Genomic DNA, 20,339 nt, shown 5'->3' with positions numbered 1-20,339 from the left:
TCCTCTTCCATCTTTTAACAATTTATGATTCTGAAAAACCACTCTAGGCTTTGGTCTGACATTGATTCCCTTTACCCCTCTTCAGTATGACAACCTGATAGAGAATATTTTGGATCTGGATTCAGAGGACCTGTGCCAATTACTCCCTAAGCAGTAACTTTAGACAAATCTCTTTACCTCTCCAGGCCTCAGCACTTTATCAGTAAAATAAGGGGATTGGGAAGAGATAATCTCATAGGTGTCTTGTTTTAGAACTGGAAAGGATCACTGAGGTCACTGGTTCAACAAATGACCAACAAAGGTCATTTATCCAAAAAAAAGTGAGGAATTGGTCTAGATGGTCTCTTAAGATTCTTTCCAACTCTACCTCTATTCTCTGAACTGGGCCTGGTGGGCAGATGCTGGGCAACTTTGGAATTAGTATAGGAGAGTTTTCAAACCACTAGAGCTATTTCAATAATGGAATAAATTGACTTCACATAGGCCACTGTCGTCTTTTTTACAGATGAGGCAACATGGAAAGAAGTTATATGACTTGCCCAAAGTCAGAGACCTTGAATCTAAAAATCATCTGATTCCAAATCACATACAGTTCCACATACAATTGACCCTCAATGTCCTTCCAGCTCTCCCACAGTCCAAAAACTGAAGTCTCTGACATCCAATTCTCTTGGCCTCTGGTTTTCTGGGACTTCCATTAATCTCTACCCTGAAACCTTCTCCTTGAAATGACTCTCTATTCCTTGAAGAAGCACCCCATTACAAGGCCAGATAGTAAGGGATAATGGGAGCATTCCTTTGTATTCCAAGCTTTCCCCTAATGTACCCAGGGCCCAAGACAACTCAACCAGTCATAGCAAAGAGAAGTATTTCACAGAGAACTTTCAGCATGTCACTTCTTTCTCTACAGAAATCATCAAAGATGCATTTAAAGAGTCCAAATTGATCTCAAATTTACAAAAGGTTCTTGAGGATGAAATGACAAGCCCAGATGTGAAGTATAAGTCCCTGGGTCTCTTGTGCAGCCTCCTGGGTTCAGGTAAATAACTCATCCCCATACCCTTCCTTGATTAAGACAGAGGGAAAAGAAGAGTTTTAGACTCCCAAATATCTGGTAACCGTAGTAAGGGTGCCACAGTTTGTCTTGGGAAATAAGTATAGGACAAATATCCTTGAAAGAAAGGGCCACTTTGAAGTCATTCCTCTGCCCATTCTTCTCATTGGTGCTTAGTAGAAAAAGGCCTTCAGCACTGAACCCCAAAACTGTGCCTCATTATCCCTTTACACTATTTTCTTGTTTCTGTTTTTGGTACTCTCATGTTTAGTCTTTCAGTTATAGAGAGACCTTTTCACTAGAAACTTTATCAGAGAGATCCAGATATCCTCCCTTTTTCATTTCTGAAGACAATCTAGTCTTACAATCTGTTTCCTTATCTCTCTCCCTTTCTGCTCTTTGTCTCCACCCCAACCAAACTAAGATGTCCAAACTGAAAAATCTCACATTTGTAAAAATCTGTTCTTCAAAAATTATTTTCCACAACCTCTCCCCTAGCATCCAATTTTGCTAGTAAGAGCAATGACCTGAGGAGCTGGAAGAGAAAGAGAGAAAGCTCTGTCCGGCTTTACCTAATGAGATGAAGCAGGGAAGACATAAAGCTCAGAGTGAACTAGTCCAAAGAGGAAGAAAGGAAAAAAAAAGTTTAGAATAGACTAGGATGGTGAAGAGTGAAAGCAGTATGGATAGTGAGGAGGAAAAATTTAGCAGAATTTGTTTGAAAATAAAAACTCTATCTAGGAAGACTGTGGTAGCTTTGTTTTATGAGTGGTCCAAACATTCTCTTGGTATGCTGTATTCCCTTGAGTAGATAATGAAACAATTCAGAACCCAAGAGTGGACATGGGAGGAATAAAACCTGGGGGTAGAGGATGCATCCTGCATATCATGTGTGTTTGATAAGTATTTGTTAATTTGATGAAAGCCATATTTCTCTGACATGTAGAGTAAGGCTCATTAACCCTATAGGAAGGGTAGTTCTGACCAGCATTTAACATCAGAAAGGAAATGTGAACTAGAGCTTAGTTCACAGATGCCACCCAAAGGAATACTGAAAATCCATTTTATTGACATCCATTCTTTTAATATCATTAGGTGATCTGAAAAGGCAAGTGGAGGAAGCCAATGTCGAAGACACACTGGAAAACCTCTGCAATGACACCAATGCCAATGTGGTCAGACAGGCCATCATTGCTCTCCAGATCCTGAAAAGCAAAACCCATGAGTCAGATCTCTTTTTCCCATAGGTGCTGGTATTCCTGCTTCACCCTGACCAGCCTTCCTTAGGAGGTTGCTGTTTGCAATACATAATATACCTACTCTTTTTTGCCATCTCTTCCCCACACCTGAAGGGGGAACTCAGAGTAACCACATTCCTGGATCCCAAGCACAACACACTGACATTCTAAGTGGTAGTCCTCAACAACATTGTGATTTTCATGCCAACTTTGGGGGTTTTTAGTCACCTACCCTTGTGCAACCCTATCCTCCCCTGTGATCCAATTAATCCCTCTAGCTGGCACCCTAGAAGAATTCCTCATTCAGTGTGAACTATGTTTCATATACCATCATCATTCAGGGACCATTTACAAGTCCCTTCCATAGTGTCTTCTCTGAAATAGGTTTGAATTACTAGAGATTCCAGGGAACAAAGTACAAAAGATCTAGTTTAAAAGTAGTGTTTAAAGAATGGTTAGGGGAGAACTCTTTGCCTTAGATGGTCAATCATTCAATGAATATTTGAGTGCCTCCTAAACACAAAGCACTGTTATCCCATAGCAGTGGCAATGTGACATTGTTTGGGCACTTCCAGACTTAATTTGTGAATTGCAGCAAAGCTACATTGGCAACCCAAGTTATGGAATCCTCAGTCAATGTTTGCCAGCTTCCAGTACTCCACTTTTCACCAAGTAGTTAAGATCTTTTTAGCCAAACCCTAGGAAAATACAAAAATAACTGATCTCCAGTGTTGAATCTCCACTTTATTATTTCTGGTCTGATGGACACCCCAGCAACCATTCCTCATCTTAGGACCTGTTGAACTATATCCCTTCTCCACTCACCTCCAAAGCACTTAAAAAAAAAAAAGAAAATCATTCCTCAGGAGTGTTGACTGGTCTTCCAAAGCAAAATCCTACCTAAAAGCTTAAGGTCCAATCAAGGGTGGAGATCTACATAAGAAGCCTAGGAACTGCCAGCTTCCACTGGATTTAAGTAATCTTATGTCTGCTCGATCCTCATGGTGCAATGGAAAGAATGTCACTTTTGTCCTTAGAGGGCTGAAATCCCAGCTCTCTGCCCTTATTACCTGTTTAGCAAATCACAAGTAAATTACTTAAGACTAGATAGCTCTAGTTTTCTCCCAGCTATAAATAAATAATCCTGTCATCTTCCCATCAGGCTCTAGGCTCCCAGCTGCAGGGAGAACCAATATATCTTGGTAGCAATAACCCCTCCTCAAGAGGAAAGAGAAAAATTAGATCTGTATGGGGAGACTGAGAACATTGTTCTGACAAGGTCCTGAGGGAGGTCACATAAAACAGGCTCACACTTTGGGAAAGATTACACTTCTCAGGCAGGTGCAATCACTTCTGTCCTTCCACTGAACCACATGGGAACCTCATCTATAGGAAATAACCCTCCCAGCAAACTGCCTTCTGGGATCTGTAGGCTCCGAAAACAGTATTTGTTTGGTAGAGGCCAAGGGCAGACAATAGGAATTGGGAGTCCCTAAGGAAGTAGGGAGGGGGTCCAGTTACATCACACTGAACCTATATCCTATCTCTGTCACTGTTATCAAGTGGAAATGACAACTCTGTACATCTCAACTTCATAATTTGTTCAATGAATAAACTTCAATTCCATAAAAAGTGACTCTCCATTCCTTGGCTCTGTATAGTAGCTTGTTTTTGTATACTGCTTAAAAAAAATAAAAGCCTCTGCAAAGAAATTTTAATCTAATTTTATCCTCAAAAAATACTCATTATGAAGTAGGTAAAGACAATCTTCATTCAGAGATAGAATAACTCAGGCTCAGAGAAACTAAATGAATGATGTACAACTTTTGCCTCCTAACTCAAATGTTCTATTTTTTGAGTCATTCTCAGTTGTGTCTGACTGTGATCCCATTTTGGGGTTTTCTTGTCAAAGATACTGGAGAGGTTTGCCATTTCCTTCTCCAGTTCATTTTTCAGATGAGGAGACTGAGGTAAACAGGGAACTGACCTGCTGACTTGCCCAAGATTACAGAGTCTGAGACCAGATTTAAATTTAGGAAGATGAGTTTTCCTGACTCCAGGTCCTGCACTTTATCCACTGAGCCACCTAGCTATGTCTGTCATTTTAGGCTATCTGAAAATATGAATCACTATCCTATGTGCCTCCTTCTGTTATATCACTATGGGACCAAAAGAAGAGTCTTAGCAATCGATCCTTCCCACAGGGACAAAGTTTGACACAGGGTCTTGGCTCGGTTCCATTGCTCAACTGGTAACATTGATGACTCTTGGATCATTTCTTCTATTTCTATTCAGAAATAAACATGTAGGTAGAATTCTCTCTGCTCTATTTAATTCAAATGGGAATAGACTTGTTTTTCTTTACAATTAAAGAAATCTACTCCAGCTTTGTAGCTAAATGAAAAAAAAAATACCTTCAAAGACTCCCTTCAAAAAGTCTATGTACCTACCATCACAGGGCTTGGAACAGAGTAGGTCCTTAAAAAAATGCTTGCTCCTTTTCCTTTATTGGAAAACAGTACACAAAAGTGTTAGCTACTGTCAAAAATTTTATGTAGTTTTTCCAGGCACTAAACCCTACAATGTGGAAGGGATAAATGTAGTTTCGTATTTTTCCTTTCACATTGTACATTCTGGTCAGATATATCATCCAGCCTCCCATCAAAGCACTCCAGTTAAAGGGAATTCATTACTTCACCATGAAGCCCATTAGGTTATTAACCTGAATAAATCTACCTTTTGCACTTCCAGTTTCCCTTTTAGAGTCAAGTAGGACACATTTATCTAAACTTCTTTGACTTGGAAACCCTTCAAATGCTTGGAGATGTCTACCACCTCCCCACCATCTACTATAGAAGACTACACATAAGTCTTCTCTTTCCTAACCCTAATTCCTTCAGCTGATCCTTATACATCCTGATTCTAAACACCCTTCTAGTCACCTGTTTCTGGACATAATCCAGGTGGTCAAAGTCCATCTGAAAATCATCTATTTTACTTTTTGTATCACACCCAGAGCACCCAGTGCTGCAGAGTAGACCTAATCAATGAATGGACTGTTAGCCTTTTAATGGCAGTGATGATGAAAATAACGCAAAGGACATCGACCTTAGGAGTCAGGGGACCTCAGTTTCAGGCCCAGCTCCAATATATATTTTGTGAAATCTTGGTTTCTTAAATCAGCATAGAAGTTCCTTGAGGGTAGAGTTCATTTTGGTTTTATCTCTGGGTCCAAACCAAAAGGTACATCAACAATGAATCCATAAAACATGATTACTATTCATCCATCTACCTCAAAGAGTTATTTGTAAGCCTAAATTGCTTTAGAAATAGCCTTCAAGAACTTGGGTCATGTCCATATTCCCATGTCCCCTACAGAAGAGAAATACAGGTCTAACCTAGCATGAGGTCCAATGTGGGAAGGATTGTGGCCCAGACATAAGGCAGTACTGGTGTTCTCACTCCTCTTGGACCTTCAAAATAACCACAATGTTAAACTAAACCTTTATCCTGAATGACTAAATTGCAGGATCATGGTCTCCCTTGTGGATACAGAAATTCTGGCACAAGCTAGCCAAGGATAAGTTGGGACATGAACAATCTTATTTTAGTTTTAGCCTTCACATAAAAAGAGAAATTGAAAATTGTGTTCAGAATCAGAAAAAAAACAAACCCGCCCATGAAATATATCCCAAATTGAGCCACAGGCCATTTGCTGTGGCCATCAATCATTGCTGTCTGGTCGGAATAGCCCCTGATTCCCATGGTAGTCATGTTTATTTACTACTGTGATACTTACCACCACTTGGGAAATAAGAAAAAGTCAACATTTATATAAAGATATAATTCAAAAACAACAACCAAAAAAACCCAAGTTTGACAGACAAGGAAAAGCATCACACTTCCAAAATCACAGGCATCATTCTTTCCCTAGTCTTTAAACATACAGAGCCTAAACAATAAAATAAAATACCAGCCTAAACCACACTAAAACTTAGGTACGTCCACTGAACATAGCAATCCCTGAACAAGTAAGGGCACCATTATAAGAAGGAATGACTATTAGTAATTGGCCCAACATAAAATTGACTATGCCCCAACTAATGAGAAAGGGAAGGGGGGTATTAATTAGTAGAGGAAACAGATTCCATGTAATATTACCTATATCAATAAACAAAAATAAGCAATGCAAAAGGGACAAGATGGAGCTGAGGTAAAACAATGCACTAAAGTTAAGACAATACAAGCATTGAAGCGACCCTGCCTGGGTGGAAATCAAAATTTTAAAAAAAATGGGGGGAGGGAAAGAGGGAATATGGGAATGAATGCTCTCCCAAGCTATAGCTTCCCAACAAAAGAGAATACTGTATGGCTTCATGAACCCCTAATGAATTTATTTATCAATTGTCATTAATGTTACCTGGTCTTGCAGGACAGAAAGAACAAGGACCCCATGGCCTTTTACTGCAGCAATGAAAAATATGGAGTTGAAGCAACAAGTCTATTGGTTGGGGCTAGGGGGAATGGAGAAAATTAAGAGAATGTGGTTCTCAAGACAAATTATCCAATATCATCATGGTTATTAGTAAAGATAATTCCCAGCTGAACTCTCTTAAAAATGTTCTCATGTTTAGCTAAAGTCAGACTGATGAGGGCTAGGGCTAGAGAGTAAACCTGTGGTTTCACTGACATAGAGAACTCCCAGGTGAGGAAAGTCCCTCTAGCAACGCAAGTCAGCAAGCACCTTCTCTCCAACTGATAGTCTTTAGAGAGTTGCCAGGATCACTAGGGCGACACCTAGTCAATATGTGTCTTCTGGATACAAGTTTTCAGGGATGGGAAGGACCATGAAAGGACTCTGTGAGAGAATGTATTTACCCCGATAAATAAAACTATTTACAAACTTGGAGAAAATAATGAAGCGTATTAGAGGATAACCCCAAACCACAGCCTTCTCCCCACCCTCCCCTACCACAAATGCCTTTGGAACATAATGCTATCGGAACAAAAGAAGATGGCTTCTGCCCTCAGAAAAGTCTTAGAGAGAACATTCAAAGAGGCTCTGCCTTTTTAGAAGCTTCCCTCAGGGGTTCAGCAGGCTGAGAAAGTTCTTTTTAACTAAAGTATCTACATTGGCTCAGGGTCACTATGACTTCTGCACAGTTGAAGTTCCATGCTCTCTTTGATTCAAATTATCTTGGCACCCAGTTAAATTCATCTGTGTATGTACACACACACACACACACACACACACACACACACACACACACACAGTACACATTACATAGTCTCTCTCATTCCCTGGACTTTCCTATATAAAAAAGGTAATACCCAGGAAGCAATTTAACTTTTTTCACAATGGGTGTCACTGAGACAGAATAAAGACTTCTCTATGTAATTTTGTCTTCTTAGTGCTGGGATTTCTCTATCCAACAACATGAGCACCAATGAAGCAAAGAAGGAATTCAGATTACAAATAACTGGGAGCCAAGAAAGCTAGGCTCTAAGACAGTGATATCCTGCAAACATCGACACTGAGACCTGACTTGGGTCAAAGTCTCTTAGGTCTTCCCCTTTACATTTCCTATCATTCTTTGCCACTTTCAGGTCAGTTCTCAGCTTCTAGGACACAATACCCAGCGCCCTCCCTCCTCTGGTCCCAACCACCACCAGAAGGAAGCACTGGTGGTATTCAGGCCTTCTGAGCTTTGCTTGGTGTCCCTTCTTCTGCACCAACATGAAGCAGAAACAAAATTATTATCCAACCCGATGGCTGAAGAAGGCTTGATTCGGAGGGAGGTGGTTGTAGAGAAGCAGCCAAGAGATTTCAATTTCTTAAGAGATTTCAGTTTCTTTCCATCTTAATGCAAAGTTAATGACAGTGAAATGATTCACTTTCACAGCTGGGCTTGGACTTTTATCTTCAGAAGTGATGGCCAGCCTTCACAGCCTCAATGTCCGAAATCAAGGTCCTGGCCAGGAAGATGCCAAATATCTGAAACCAAACCAAAAGGATCATGATCGGTTTGGGGAAAAGGGAAGAAAAAATTGAGAAAAGGGGGAGGGGGGGAAGGGTAGCAATGAGGTGGTAAAGGCCTCTCTCAAGACAGACTCCTGCCTTCAGGGCCTATGCAAAGAATTGCCAGCTGACAGATGGTAAAATAAATAAATCACATCAACCTTCTTGGCTACTCATAAAGCAGAAATCACAGACTAACCAGAGAAAGTCTGAAGAAAAGACTGAGAAGCATACACATCAATCTTAGTTATTTTTTTTTTGCTAGGACACCCAAAAAAAGACAAGCTAAAAATTTATAAATATCCAGTGTCCCACAGCAGATTGAGCCACTTCAATTAGATTTGGAGGATTTTCCCATCTTTTTCCCTAAGTACCTTTCTACCTAATTTTTAATAAATGTAATTACTTGCACAATAAATGACAAAAAAATCCACAAGCCCTTAACAAATAGAATCAAAGAAATTAATAATCAAAGAAAATGCCTTTGTTCTGTTCCCACCCAGTTCTTCCTCAATTTCTGCCATTTTTTATTTCCATCATTTTTCCCCTTTCTGCCCCTATATAAAGAGTCAATAAGTGTACAAACATTTTTGCTTCTATTGATATGATTCTACATCCCCTTAGGTCTTTCCAAATTTCTTGTAGAGATGTTGGATAGTTATCATTTTTAATGGCATCATAATATTTTATTACATTAATGCAACATAATTTACTCAGCCATTCTCCACTCAATATTCATGTTGTATCTATTTTTACTATTATAAATTAAATAAAACACCTAAGAATATTTTTTCTTCTTCATCATCATCATCATTATACTATAATTTTCTTTGGCAACTAGTCCTACCCTGAAGTACAAGTAGATGCCTAATAAAAAAGGAGAATAGGGGCAGCTAGGTGGCGCAGTGGATAGAGCACCGGCCTCAGACACTTAATAATGACCTAGCTGTGTGGCCTTGGGCAAGCCACTTAACCCCATTGCCTTGCAAAAACCAAAAAAATAAAATAATGGTCAATGACATCTTGTACTGACCTGTAGTAAGGAGACAGCAATGAAAACACCTGCCACTATGTAAATGTTCCGAGGCAGCCAGGCTTCCAAAGCAGGGATACAGCCTTTGGTAAAGATGGATTCGTCCCATTTGTTCTTTGCCTACATTGGAAATAATACACACATATACATACTTCATTACTGGACCACCACATGTACATTCCTATAGGGTTTCCTGAGTACCAAAGAAAGGGATCCTATCTAGAACTGGTGTCCGGGGGAAGTAAAGTCACAGAAATCTAGATCTCCACAAGGCCTCCAGAAATGATCTAATCTAGTTATCCAAAAATCAACTCTAGAAGCTCCCTAATATTTCTAGAGAAGAAATATAAATTCCTCTGGTTTTCAGACTCTTTTACATCCTGATGCCAACCCCCATCTAGCCTCACTGGACATTACTCCTCTTCAGTACATTCTATGAACTAGGCAAATGGGCTTTCTTACCTTCCCTCCCACAAATTCTCCATCTTTTTTTTTTGCTTTTCTCCCCCTTTTACAGCTGCCATCCCTCACGAGAAATGTCTCTCCTCAACACTACCTCATGGAATCCCTCTTCCTTCAACCTTCTAAATGAAGCATTTCCTGATCTCTCACTCTCTCTCTCCAAATGTTAGATGTTAACTACTTTGTTCTTTTATATTTATTCTCTTTATAAACTAGTATATGTATCTGCTGTCTTCTTCATGTAAGGTCTTGCTGAGTAGGAATTGTTTTGATCTCAACACATAGTTTGGTGCCTGATAAATAGAAGATGCCAATTAAATGCTTCTAAAATGATTTTACATGATTCTGAGAGATCCTGTCTGGTCTTTTGCAAGCACAATGGACAATTGACAACACAGTTTTCAACTGACCCAAAAAGACTCAATTATGAGAAAGGGGATTCATGGAAGTCTAGTGATCACTAGTGGTTGTCTGATCTCTAAGTAGAGTGACTTTGAGAGTTATGGTGTCTTCTGAAGTTCTGAGAGTTTGATAATCAGAGAATGAAGATGGAAACTGAACTAAGGGACATATTTTAAGACTATTGAAAAACTACATACATGCATACAAATGTCTCTCTCTCTATATATATATGTATATATATATAAATAAATGTATATATGGTATTGTTGAGTTGTTATTTAGTTGTGTCTGACTCTTTGTGACAGTAGTTTTCTTGGAAAAGATACTTAAATGGTTCGCCATTTCCTTTTCTAGTTCATTTTACAGATGAGGAAATAAAGATAAACAGGGTTAAGTGACTTGCCCAGGGTCACACAGCAAGCAAGAAAATATCTGAAGCTACATTGAAACTCAGGAAGATGAGTCTTCCTGACTCCAGGTCCATCATTCTATCTACTATGCCACTTAGTGTACACACACACACACACACACACACACACACACACACACACACACACAGTAAATGCAGGTATACCTTATTACAGGCCAGAAGTGTACATAAGTAACACACAGCTGTAAAAACCAGAATTACCTCTGACAGAAGAATGAATTTTCCAACCATTTTAAAAGCAGGCTCCTATAAATATTTTTTTTATTATGAAAGCTATTATTTGTATTTGTGCATCCTTGGCCACGGTGTGTCACTTTAATAAAGTTCCCTCAATTATTTCCACATCATTTACAACTGGTATCTCCAGCAGAAATGCCCAACTACGTTTCATCATGATAATTCTAGGATCCTTTCCAGCATTAGCTGTTTTCCTCATAGCATGTAAGATACAACTAAATCAATTCATCAACATAAGTACCAACTACACCATTTAAGGCACTGCTAGGCACTAGAAATACAAAGATAAAAATGAAATAATCTTTGTCCTTCAGAAGACTGCATTGTCTCAGACTAACAACTGCCTATTAGGAAACTTCGCTAACTGTAATATACACCAATAATGTCCCAAAGAAAATGGAATTACATTTGAATTGTCTGCACTTTTACTCTTTTCAATTAACCATTAACTGAGGCACACACCCCTAGGTGGCATGAGATCATATGCACTTTAGCTAGAAGCCTATTGATTCCACAGTTTATATTCACAGTCAAAAGAATTAAGAAAGAAATATCAATACCATATTAACCATCACCAATTATTACCAGCAAGAAGTAAGGTAAATATTTTTCCTAGGTGTTTTTCCCTCATGACATACCAGGTAATAAAAACCAGTTTGACACTCTTCCCTCCTGGGGTCTGAATACCTGAGATAACTGAACCCTAAATCAGTTAATTTGGGGAACACTTGTGATGAAGGGGAATTGACTGACTCCAATAGCATGTTAACAAAAACACCTAACCAAAATTATTTTCAACAAGTCTGACACTTTTTCGAAATTATGAATACATTAAAGGGACCCTTTAGAAAGAACAGCAAAACAAAACAAAACAAAGCCAAACACACTCTTTCAATACCTAAATTAAGTCTTCTTAAAAATGTGAAAATGAGAGTTTCTGCAACTTCCAAACTCTCCCCCTCTTTCTTTCCCACTAACTTGGAAAAAAGCTAGTTTGGGGGCCTGTAGTTAATGAAGCTTGAAATTAACATGGATCGCCATTTCCTTCTTCCTCTATACCCGCCCAAGGGATGGGGCCTCTTAGGCTACTTATTTGTTCTCACTCTGCTCACCCCTACTGAGTTTGGAATCTCACCTCTGCACTTAGTTCTGAGTTTTCCCATTCTAATTTACACATGCATGCTAAATTAAGTTGGACCAAAGGGGATAGCCATAAGCACTGGGTTCTTACCATAGTTCTGACATCATATCCACACTGTGTGTTCACAACTTTTTGCTGCAAGAGAAATACAAACAGATTAGCACCATAAAAGGTTGGCAGGAATCAGGGAAAGGAAAGGAGAAAAAGAGAAGAGAGAAAGAAAGAGGTCTTCTGGGAAAAAAATCACCACACACTTTGGTAGCAAAGACCCATTTTAATTCACTCAACTCAGTCATGCTACCAATATTGAGAGGTAAAAGTGAAATTTTGGAAATGCAATGCTGAGTGATTTGGGGACACAGTCAAAGTAGAGAAAAATGTCCTGCATGTGGGATAAGTTTCTATCTCTACCTCTTACTAGCCAAAGGACTATGGGCAAGTCATTGGACTTGCAAGCTTCTTACTCCTAACTGCCCTCCTTTAACCTGCCATGTTAAATGCTTTGGGACATAATAATGAAGACCAACAGTTAGAGAGTACTTGAAAGGTTGGCCAAATGCTTTGCATACGATGCTTTCATTTTATTCTCCCAACCCTGTGAAATAGGGGCTGGTCTGATCTCTATTTTACAGATAAAGGAACTGGAAGACCCAGAAAAACAAGCTTTGTGTCACACGATTTGTAAATGTCAAAAAGCAGAATCTGAACTCAAAGTCTACAGAATCCAAGCTGAGAAGTCTAAATAATGAATTAATATTTAATTATTATTCTATTGCTCTCATAGCTCAGGAACAAACTATAAACTGAAAAAATAAGAATCATGACACTGTCCCTATTACCTAAAGAAAGCACATAACTTCGCTGTAGCTTGTTTTTATTTATTTGAAAAAGAAGGTGATCCTGTATTGTTGATTTAAAGGTAGGGAGACTTTAGTCTCCCGAATTTTAATAAGGCTGCATTCATTCAAAGGCTTGACTTGAATATAGGGTCAAAGAAAGTTGGAGAAAAACAAAATAGATTCTTCCACCAAATACATACTACACCCTGAATTTCCTGTCTCAGGGATATTGAGCTAAGAAGAAAAAGACAAGAGTAAAGAAGGAAGGAAAGGGTTTTGTGGATTAATAATCAAAACTAACAATACATTATAAAGTAGAGGAGAGTGTAAGGAGTAAGAGTGAGGTGCCTCTGCTTCAGACCAGAACATTAAAGTTTTAATTTTAAGGAGAAACTTAAAATATGCCTCTCCCTCCACTCTTCACTTTAGACTACAAAGAATTTTCACAGCCTGTTTTGTATATTTGCATTTTATTTATCTGTGTGTGTATATATGTGTGTGTACACACACACACAGACACACACACACACACACACACACACATACTATCTCCTCCATTAGACTATAAAACTCCATGAGGAGAGAGACTGCATCAATCTATGCTTGCATGCACATAGGTGTGTGTGTGATGCTCCTATATGCACAAACATGAGTAATTCATATGTATATAGATATATATATATATATGCATGCAGAATATAAATATATATGTTTCTAATACTGTTAGGCTTTTTCTTGCCACTTTAATCTTCCCTTTCTCTAGAAGAATTCCAAGTTCAATATCCCTGAGAGAAATACATTACAATTAAACAGTAGTCTAATTGATAGAAGAGCATGGTTTGTTCTTGTTCTCCCCTACTTTCTTTGACTTCATATTCAAGTCAAGCCTTGGAATGAGCACAGGCTTGTTAGGATTCAAGAGACTTGTAGTTGACTTTAATAGCCACCTGCTTTCAAATCAACATTATATGATCACCTTATTTTATAGATGAATGAATCTGTACAAAGAAGTTATGTGAGATCTTTAAGTTCTGCAGACAGCACAGTAATTCTTACATTTGCAGTTTGTAAGCTGTTAACTGAGATACTAGAACAATATAATAATTTTAATATAAATATATCTATATATGCTTTTAGAAAGATTTCTCAAATTTTTTTAATGAAACAGATTTTATTTATTAATAATGAAGCAAAACTAATGAGAATAACACAAGCAATAGAGTAGCAACAAAAATAACACTAGATCAGGTTTATACTAAGGTCTCTTAACCGTAAGAAAAACTTTTCTCTCTGCTCTTTTAAAAATTTTATTCATTTTAGGCAATGGGATTAAGTGACTTGCCCAGGGTCACACAGCTAGGCAATTATTAAATGCCTGAGGTTGGATTTGAACTCAGGTCCTCCTTATTCCAGGGCCACTGCTCTATCCACTGTACCATCTAGCTGCCCCCCACTCCTTTTTATTTAAAATAAATTCATTTCCTTATTTTTGAATTTTACAATTTTTCCCCAAATATCCCTTCCCTCCCCCTCCACAGAAGACAGTCTGTTAGTCTTTACATTGTTTCCATGCTTTACATTGATCTAAATTGAATGTCACGAGAGAGAAATCATATCCTTAAGAAAAAAAATATGTAAGAGACAGCAAGATTATATAACTTTTTTTTAAATTTAAATTTGGTCTTTGTTCAAATTCCACAATTCTTTCCCTGGATACAGATGGTATTCTCAATTGCAGATACCCCAAAATTGTCCCTGATTATTGCACTTATGAAATGAACAAGTCCATTAAGGTTGATCACCAACCCAATGTTCTTCTGGTTCTGCTCATCTCACTCAGCATCAGTTCATGCAAATCCCTCCAAGTTTCCCTGAATTCCCATCCCTCCTGGTTTCTAAAAGAACAATAGTGTTCCAAAATGTACATATACCACAATTTGTCCAGCCATTCCCTAATTGATGGACATTCACTCAATTTCCAATTCTTTGCTTACCACAAATAGAGCTGCTATGAATATTTTTGTACAAGTGATGTTTATACCCTTTTTCATGTTATCTTCAGGGTATAGATCCAGTAGTGGTATTGCTGGATCAAAGGGTATGCACATTTTTATTGCCCTTTGTTCTGCTCCTTCTTAAAAAAAACCTTTTATTATTTTCCCAATTATAAGTAAAGATAGTTTTTAACATTCATTTTTGTAGCATTCTCTCCCTTCCATCCTAAGATAGCAAGTAATTAGATATAGATTTTATATGCACAGTTATGTTACACATATTTCATATTAGTCAATCTGGGGGAAAAGAATCAGAATAAAGGAAGAAGGAAGGAAAAAATAAATCTTAAAAGTAAAAATAGTGTGCTTTAATTTGCATTTAGACTCTGAATATAGATGACATTTTTCCATCACAAGTCTTATAGAATTTTCTTAGTATTACTGAGAGTTTAAGTCTATCATAGTTCATCATCACATAATGTTACTATATATTTTTAAAACTATTCTTTTTAATTTATTTTCTATTATTACAATAATCTTGTTGTGCGAGTAATCAAAAACCCCCCTCTCTCTCCCCCAAAAGGATGAGAAACCTCAAGAATAGTGAGAGAGAAAAAATGTACTTCAGTTTGTGTTCAGATTCCAATGACTCTGTTTCTGGGATGAGTTGCCTTCTTTATCATAAGTCCACCAAAGAAGTTACTTTAATATTTTTCCCACAGTTGTTATTACTAGCTTTATTTCCCTCTACCCTATTCCTTTCCACTCTCATTTTTTTCAATTCTCTCTCTCCTTTCACCCTGTTCCTGCTCATAAGTGTGTTGTATCTGAGTACCCTCTCCCACAATCTTCCCTCTCTTCTATCACTTATTCCTTCTTTCCCTCCCCCTGCTCCCTTTTATCCTATCCCTTTTGTCTCATGTTTCTCTAGGGTAAGACAGATTTCCAAATCCTATTAAGTATGCATGTTATTTCCTCTCTGAGTCACTTCTGATGAGAATGAAGGCTCATTTCCCCTTGCCTTCCCCCATTCCACTACATTGTAAAAGTTTCCTCTTGACTCCTACATGAAATGTCTTAGGCCCTTCTTCCTGTCCTTTCCCTTCCTCCCAGTACTTTCCTTTATCACCCATTGACACCATTTTTTACTATATTATAACATCATATTCAGTTCCTTCCTGTGCCTTGTCTATATATATATATATATATATATATACACACACACACACTCCTTTGAACTGTTCTTATGAATGAGAAAGTTCATATGAGTTATGAGTTATCAGTATCTTCTTCCCATTCAGGAATTCAGACAGTTCAACATCATTAAGTTCCTCATAAATAATCCTTCTTGTCTACCCCCTCTATGGTTCACCTGAGTCCTGTTCTTGAGAGATCAAACTTTCTGTTCAGCTCTGGTTGTTTTAGTAGGAACATTTGAAAGTTCTGTTGCATTGAAAATCCATCTTTTCCCCAATTTTGCTGGGTAGTTGATTCTTGGTTGTAAACCAAGATCTTTTGCCTCCCAGAATATCATATTCCAAACCCTACTAGTCCTTAATGTAGATGCTGCCAGATCCTATGTAATACTGACTATAGAGCCACAGTAGTTGAATTGCTTGTTTCTGGCAGCTTTTAGTATTTCCTCTTTAACTTTGGAGTTCTGGAGTTTGGCTATAATATTCCTGGAAGTTTTTCTTTTGGGATCTCTTTCAGGAGGTGATTGGTAGATTCCCTCAGTTTCTATTTTACCCCCGCTTCCACAATCTCAGGACAATTTTGCTGTATTATTTCTTGAAAATGAATTTTAGGCTCTTTTCTTGGTCATGACTTTCAGGTGGCCCAATAATTTTAAATTATCTCTTCTAGATCTGTTTTCAATGTCAGTTGCTTTTCCAATGAGATATTTCATATTTTCTTCTAATTTCTGATGTAGTTTTATTTCTTTCTGAGTTCTCACAGTCATCTCTTCCATTAGTTCCATTCTGCATTTGAAGGAGTTATTTTCTTCAGAGAGTTTTTTTATCTCCTTTTCTAGCTGGCCAATTCTGGTTTTGAAGGCATTCTTCTACTCATTTACCTTTTGTGTTACTTTTTCCAATTGGCCTAAACTGATTTTTAACATATTATTTTCTTCAGTATTTTTTTTTTTTTGTATTTCTTTACCAAGTTGCTGATTTGGTTTTCATGATTTATCTGCATTGCTCTCATTTCTCCTCCCAATTTTTCCTCTACCTCCCTTAATTGCTTTTCAAAGTCTTTTTTCAGCTCATCCATAGCCTGAACACATTTTCTATTTCTCTTGGAGGTTTTAGATACAGAAGCTTTGACTTTGTCATATTACGAGTGTGTATTTTGATCCTCCATGGGACCAAAGTAATTTTCTGTGGTTGATTCTTCTTTTTCTGTTGCTTGCTCATTTCCTCAGCCTCTGATTTTCCCTACTTCCAAGGCTTTGGGGGGTTTTGGGGACAACCCACAGGGATCTTAATTCCTCCAAGGTCTTGTAAGAGGCTCTGACTGTTCTCTTGCCTGTATTCAGGCTCTCCCCTCTGCCCTGGAGCTGTGAGGAGGGTCCTTGGTCGGCTATGGTAGCATGGAAACCCAAATGCAACCTGGATCTGAGGGCAAACAGGTGAGTCCTGCCCCAGGGAGAGCAGAGAGATGTCTGCAGCCTCCCCTGACTCCCTTACAATCTATGGACTAAGAACATCTGGACTTGCTGGGTGACTCCTGCTGCAGGTTCTCACCACAGGGCTGCTCTTGAGGACAGCACTCTGCTCCATACTCACTCTGATGCAGCAGAATTCTCTTACCACCCCTTCCAGCTGTTTCTGATAATTAAACCACCCCCTCTGCCACAGACCCAGGCATCCATCCCGGCTGTGCTGTGCTTCGCTGTGGCTACACTGCGGCTTTTTCCAACCCCTGGTTCCAATGGAACAGACCTGTCCTGGAGATCTTCTAAGTTGTCTTGGATTGGGAAATTGTATCACTCAGGTTCTCCCCCTCTAGATTTTGGCTAGAGTCCTAATTTGATGGCTTTTGTAGTTTGGGGGGGGGGAACAAGTTTCTAGCTTTCATGCTGCCATCTTGGCTCTGCCCCTCATAATGTTACTGTTACGTGTACAACATTCTCTTGGTTCTGCTCACTTCAGTCAGTCATCAGTTCATATAAATTCAAACTGCGTTTAAAAAGACTATAGAGGTGGAGCAGCTAGGTGGCGCAGTGAATAGAGCACTGGCCCTGGATTCAGGAGGACTTGAGTTCAAACCCAGCCTCAGACACTTAATAATTACCTAGCTGTATGACCTTGGGCAAGTCACTTAACCCCATTTGCCTTGACAAAAAAAAAAACAAGAAAAAAGCAAAAAAAAAATACTACATATAGAGTGTATGTGTGTATATATTCAAAAATATCTATCAAATTAACATCCAAACAAACCTTATCCAAAGCCCTGATTTGAGAAAAATTAGCATCCAGATAATGACCTAAATATCAGTTTTAAAAAGAGAAACTCCTTAGTTTGGGTATGCAAAATTCTTACCATCTTCTGGTTTGGGGACCTCAACAAAGTCCTTAGTGTTCCAAGTGATTTGTCCATGGATCGTTCTCTGCACAACAGCCCCTTTTCATCAAAAGGCACTTTTCCAAGTTTTAGATAACAGCAGAGTTTGACCAGAGAAAGTAGAGCCACAGATCCTGGTACTTTTTCATGGAGAGAGATGGGAACTGCAATGATCCCATCTTTGTAAGAGTCTTCCCTTGGTAAAAAAGAAAGTGGGGTACTACTAAAGTAAAATGTTAGTTATAATGTCTGATGTGATCTCTATTACAGGGGCTCTGTGCTTAATTGTTTTCATTTGAGTTTGTTTTGTTTTTTTTAATCTTACAAAGTAAGGTTCAGTTCTCAGACTGTTATTTCCAGATATGACTATGATGTAAAAACAACAGGCACCAATTTTTTTTAACCTAAAGAAGGTTAGAGAAGGAGAAAAAGACCACAACTTACTGCAGGATCTGGTACACAGCAAGAAAACGGGACACCACATTTCTCTCGGCTATAACTTTCTCCACTGCAATTAAAGTAAACATTGAGGTCCCAGTCTTCAGGACCATAAGCTCCACAGCACTGGTTCTGCAGAACAAACAAACAGAAGTCATCATCATCATAGCACAGCACTGTCATTTAGTGACCAACACACCATAACTGTCCCAAAGTATATCAAATTTCACCTCTATTTGACACCGTTCTGGATTCCTCAGTTCAGCAATTATTTCTATGACCATATCAATTCAATATCACTCTCTTCTGAATCTCCACAACATGTTAATTGGTGTTATTTCACTTTGTACATCCATGTATGTAATCTCCCAATTGGACTATTAAGCTCCAGGAAGATAAGAACTTTTATCTTACTTAGTTTGTATTCCTCTTAGCTATTTGGCACATATCGGGAATGAATATCTACTGGATGACTGATACTGTATCACCCATAAACAGATCAGACAGTAGTATAAGTAAATCTGTGTTTAGCAATTCATCCTAACTCTTCCCCTCAAAAAAAAAATGACCAATGGGAGAGAGGGTACACAGACTCCATCTTTTAAGAAAAATGAGAAGAATGGGCAACCTAAAATGTTTTCTTTTGTTTACCTCTAGACACATAGAAAAAATATCATAGCATGTTACTACTGGCAAATGAAAGGCAGAACAAGAAATAGAGACAGAGACCCAGACACTGACAGAAATGACAGAAAAAAAACTGACAGTATGGCAGTTTCCAAAATGATTTGACAAGAGCATCACACAAGGGTTTCTACAACTTTAGGCATCAAAACAGTACAATCCCATGGCAGAAACAAGTAAAAGTTGGAGATTATAATTGACTTTTATTGGTTCAAATAATACTTAAAACTAAGAGGGCCAATCTTGTTCAGTTTAAGATTTCCTTAGTGTGCTTCAGTATTTGTGGTAATCTCTTTTCCATTCTCCTTTGTGTAATACAAAATAGATTACAGTCTGTTTTTTTTTTAAAGAATAAGAACAAATCAAAAAAGCAAAATATCTAAGGAAGTTAGATTTCTGAAGAGAAAGAGTAGAGAGACCACCAGGGCCCAAGCCCTTAACATGGTCATGAGCTAGGTCCCCATCCTCATCTCTCACCCCCAATGATGACAAAATGTATTCAGTTATTAGAGGTGGTTATAGCATTCCAGGTGCAGATGGGGAACTGGAAATTTTAGTCAGAAGGGTTCATGAGTTCTAAGTAATATCCTATAGAGACTAGTCTGACCAGGTTTCCTTCAAGGTCAGCTTTCTTAAACAGGAAGGGGAAAAGGGTCCCTCAGTGAGATAGGATAAGAATAGCCTCCAACCAAAAGAGGATATCCTGTGGATCCTGTTGAATTTCAGCAAGGCAGGGGAAGGGATTCATTAATCTCATCAACATTCCTATTAGGTCAGAAAGGAACTCAATAGCTCACTTGG

General features: G+C 38.4%; 2 protein-coding genes across 7 annotated transcripts in view; one reads left to right on the top strand and one right to left on the bottom strand.

The window, feature by feature from the left end:
- The window catches only part of LOC141520986 (rap1 GTPase-GDP dissociation stimulator 1-like), a 122,062-nt gene extending 118,199 nt beyond the window's left edge, over nt 1-3,863 (top strand). For all 6 annotated transcript variants that reach the window (XM_074233016.1, XM_074233017.1, XM_074233019.1 and 3 more), the window contains 2 exons: nt 911-1,039; nt 2,150-3,863. In XM_074233016.1, coding sequence (XP_074089117.1) covers nt 911-1,039; nt 2,150-2,301 — 281 coding nt within the window. In that variant the 3' untranslated portion in view covers nt 2,302-3,863. The remainder of the gene's footprint in view (nt 1-910; nt 1,040-2,149) is intronic.
- Nucleotides 3,864-7,522: 3,659 nt separating this feature from the next.
- Nucleotides 7,523-20,339, bottom strand: part of TSPAN14 (tetraspanin 14) — a 90,627-nt gene continuing 77,810 nt past the window's right edge. The window contains exons 6-9 of the mRNA XM_074233022.1: nt 18,861-18,986; nt 12,107-12,151; nt 9,345-9,464; nt 7,523-8,287 (exon numbers count right to left, since the gene is read on the bottom strand). Coding sequence (XP_074089123.1) covers nt 8,216-8,287; nt 9,345-9,464; nt 12,107-12,151; nt 18,861-18,986 — 363 coding nt within the window. The 3' untranslated portion in view covers nt 7,523-8,215. The remainder of the gene's footprint in view (nt 8,288-9,344; nt 9,465-12,106; nt 12,152-18,860; nt 18,987-20,339) is intronic.

Source organism: Macrotis lagotis, chromosome 4, assembly GCF_037893015.1.
Source record: "Macrotis lagotis isolate mMagLag1 chromosome 4, bilby.v1.9.chrom.fasta, whole genome shotgun sequence".
Taxonomy (NCBI): domain Eukaryota; kingdom Metazoa; phylum Chordata; class Mammalia; order Peramelemorphia; family Peramelidae; genus Macrotis; species Macrotis lagotis.
The sequence above is the reverse complement of the archived record's forward strand: the minus strand, read 5'-3'. Positions and strand labels throughout refer to the sequence as shown.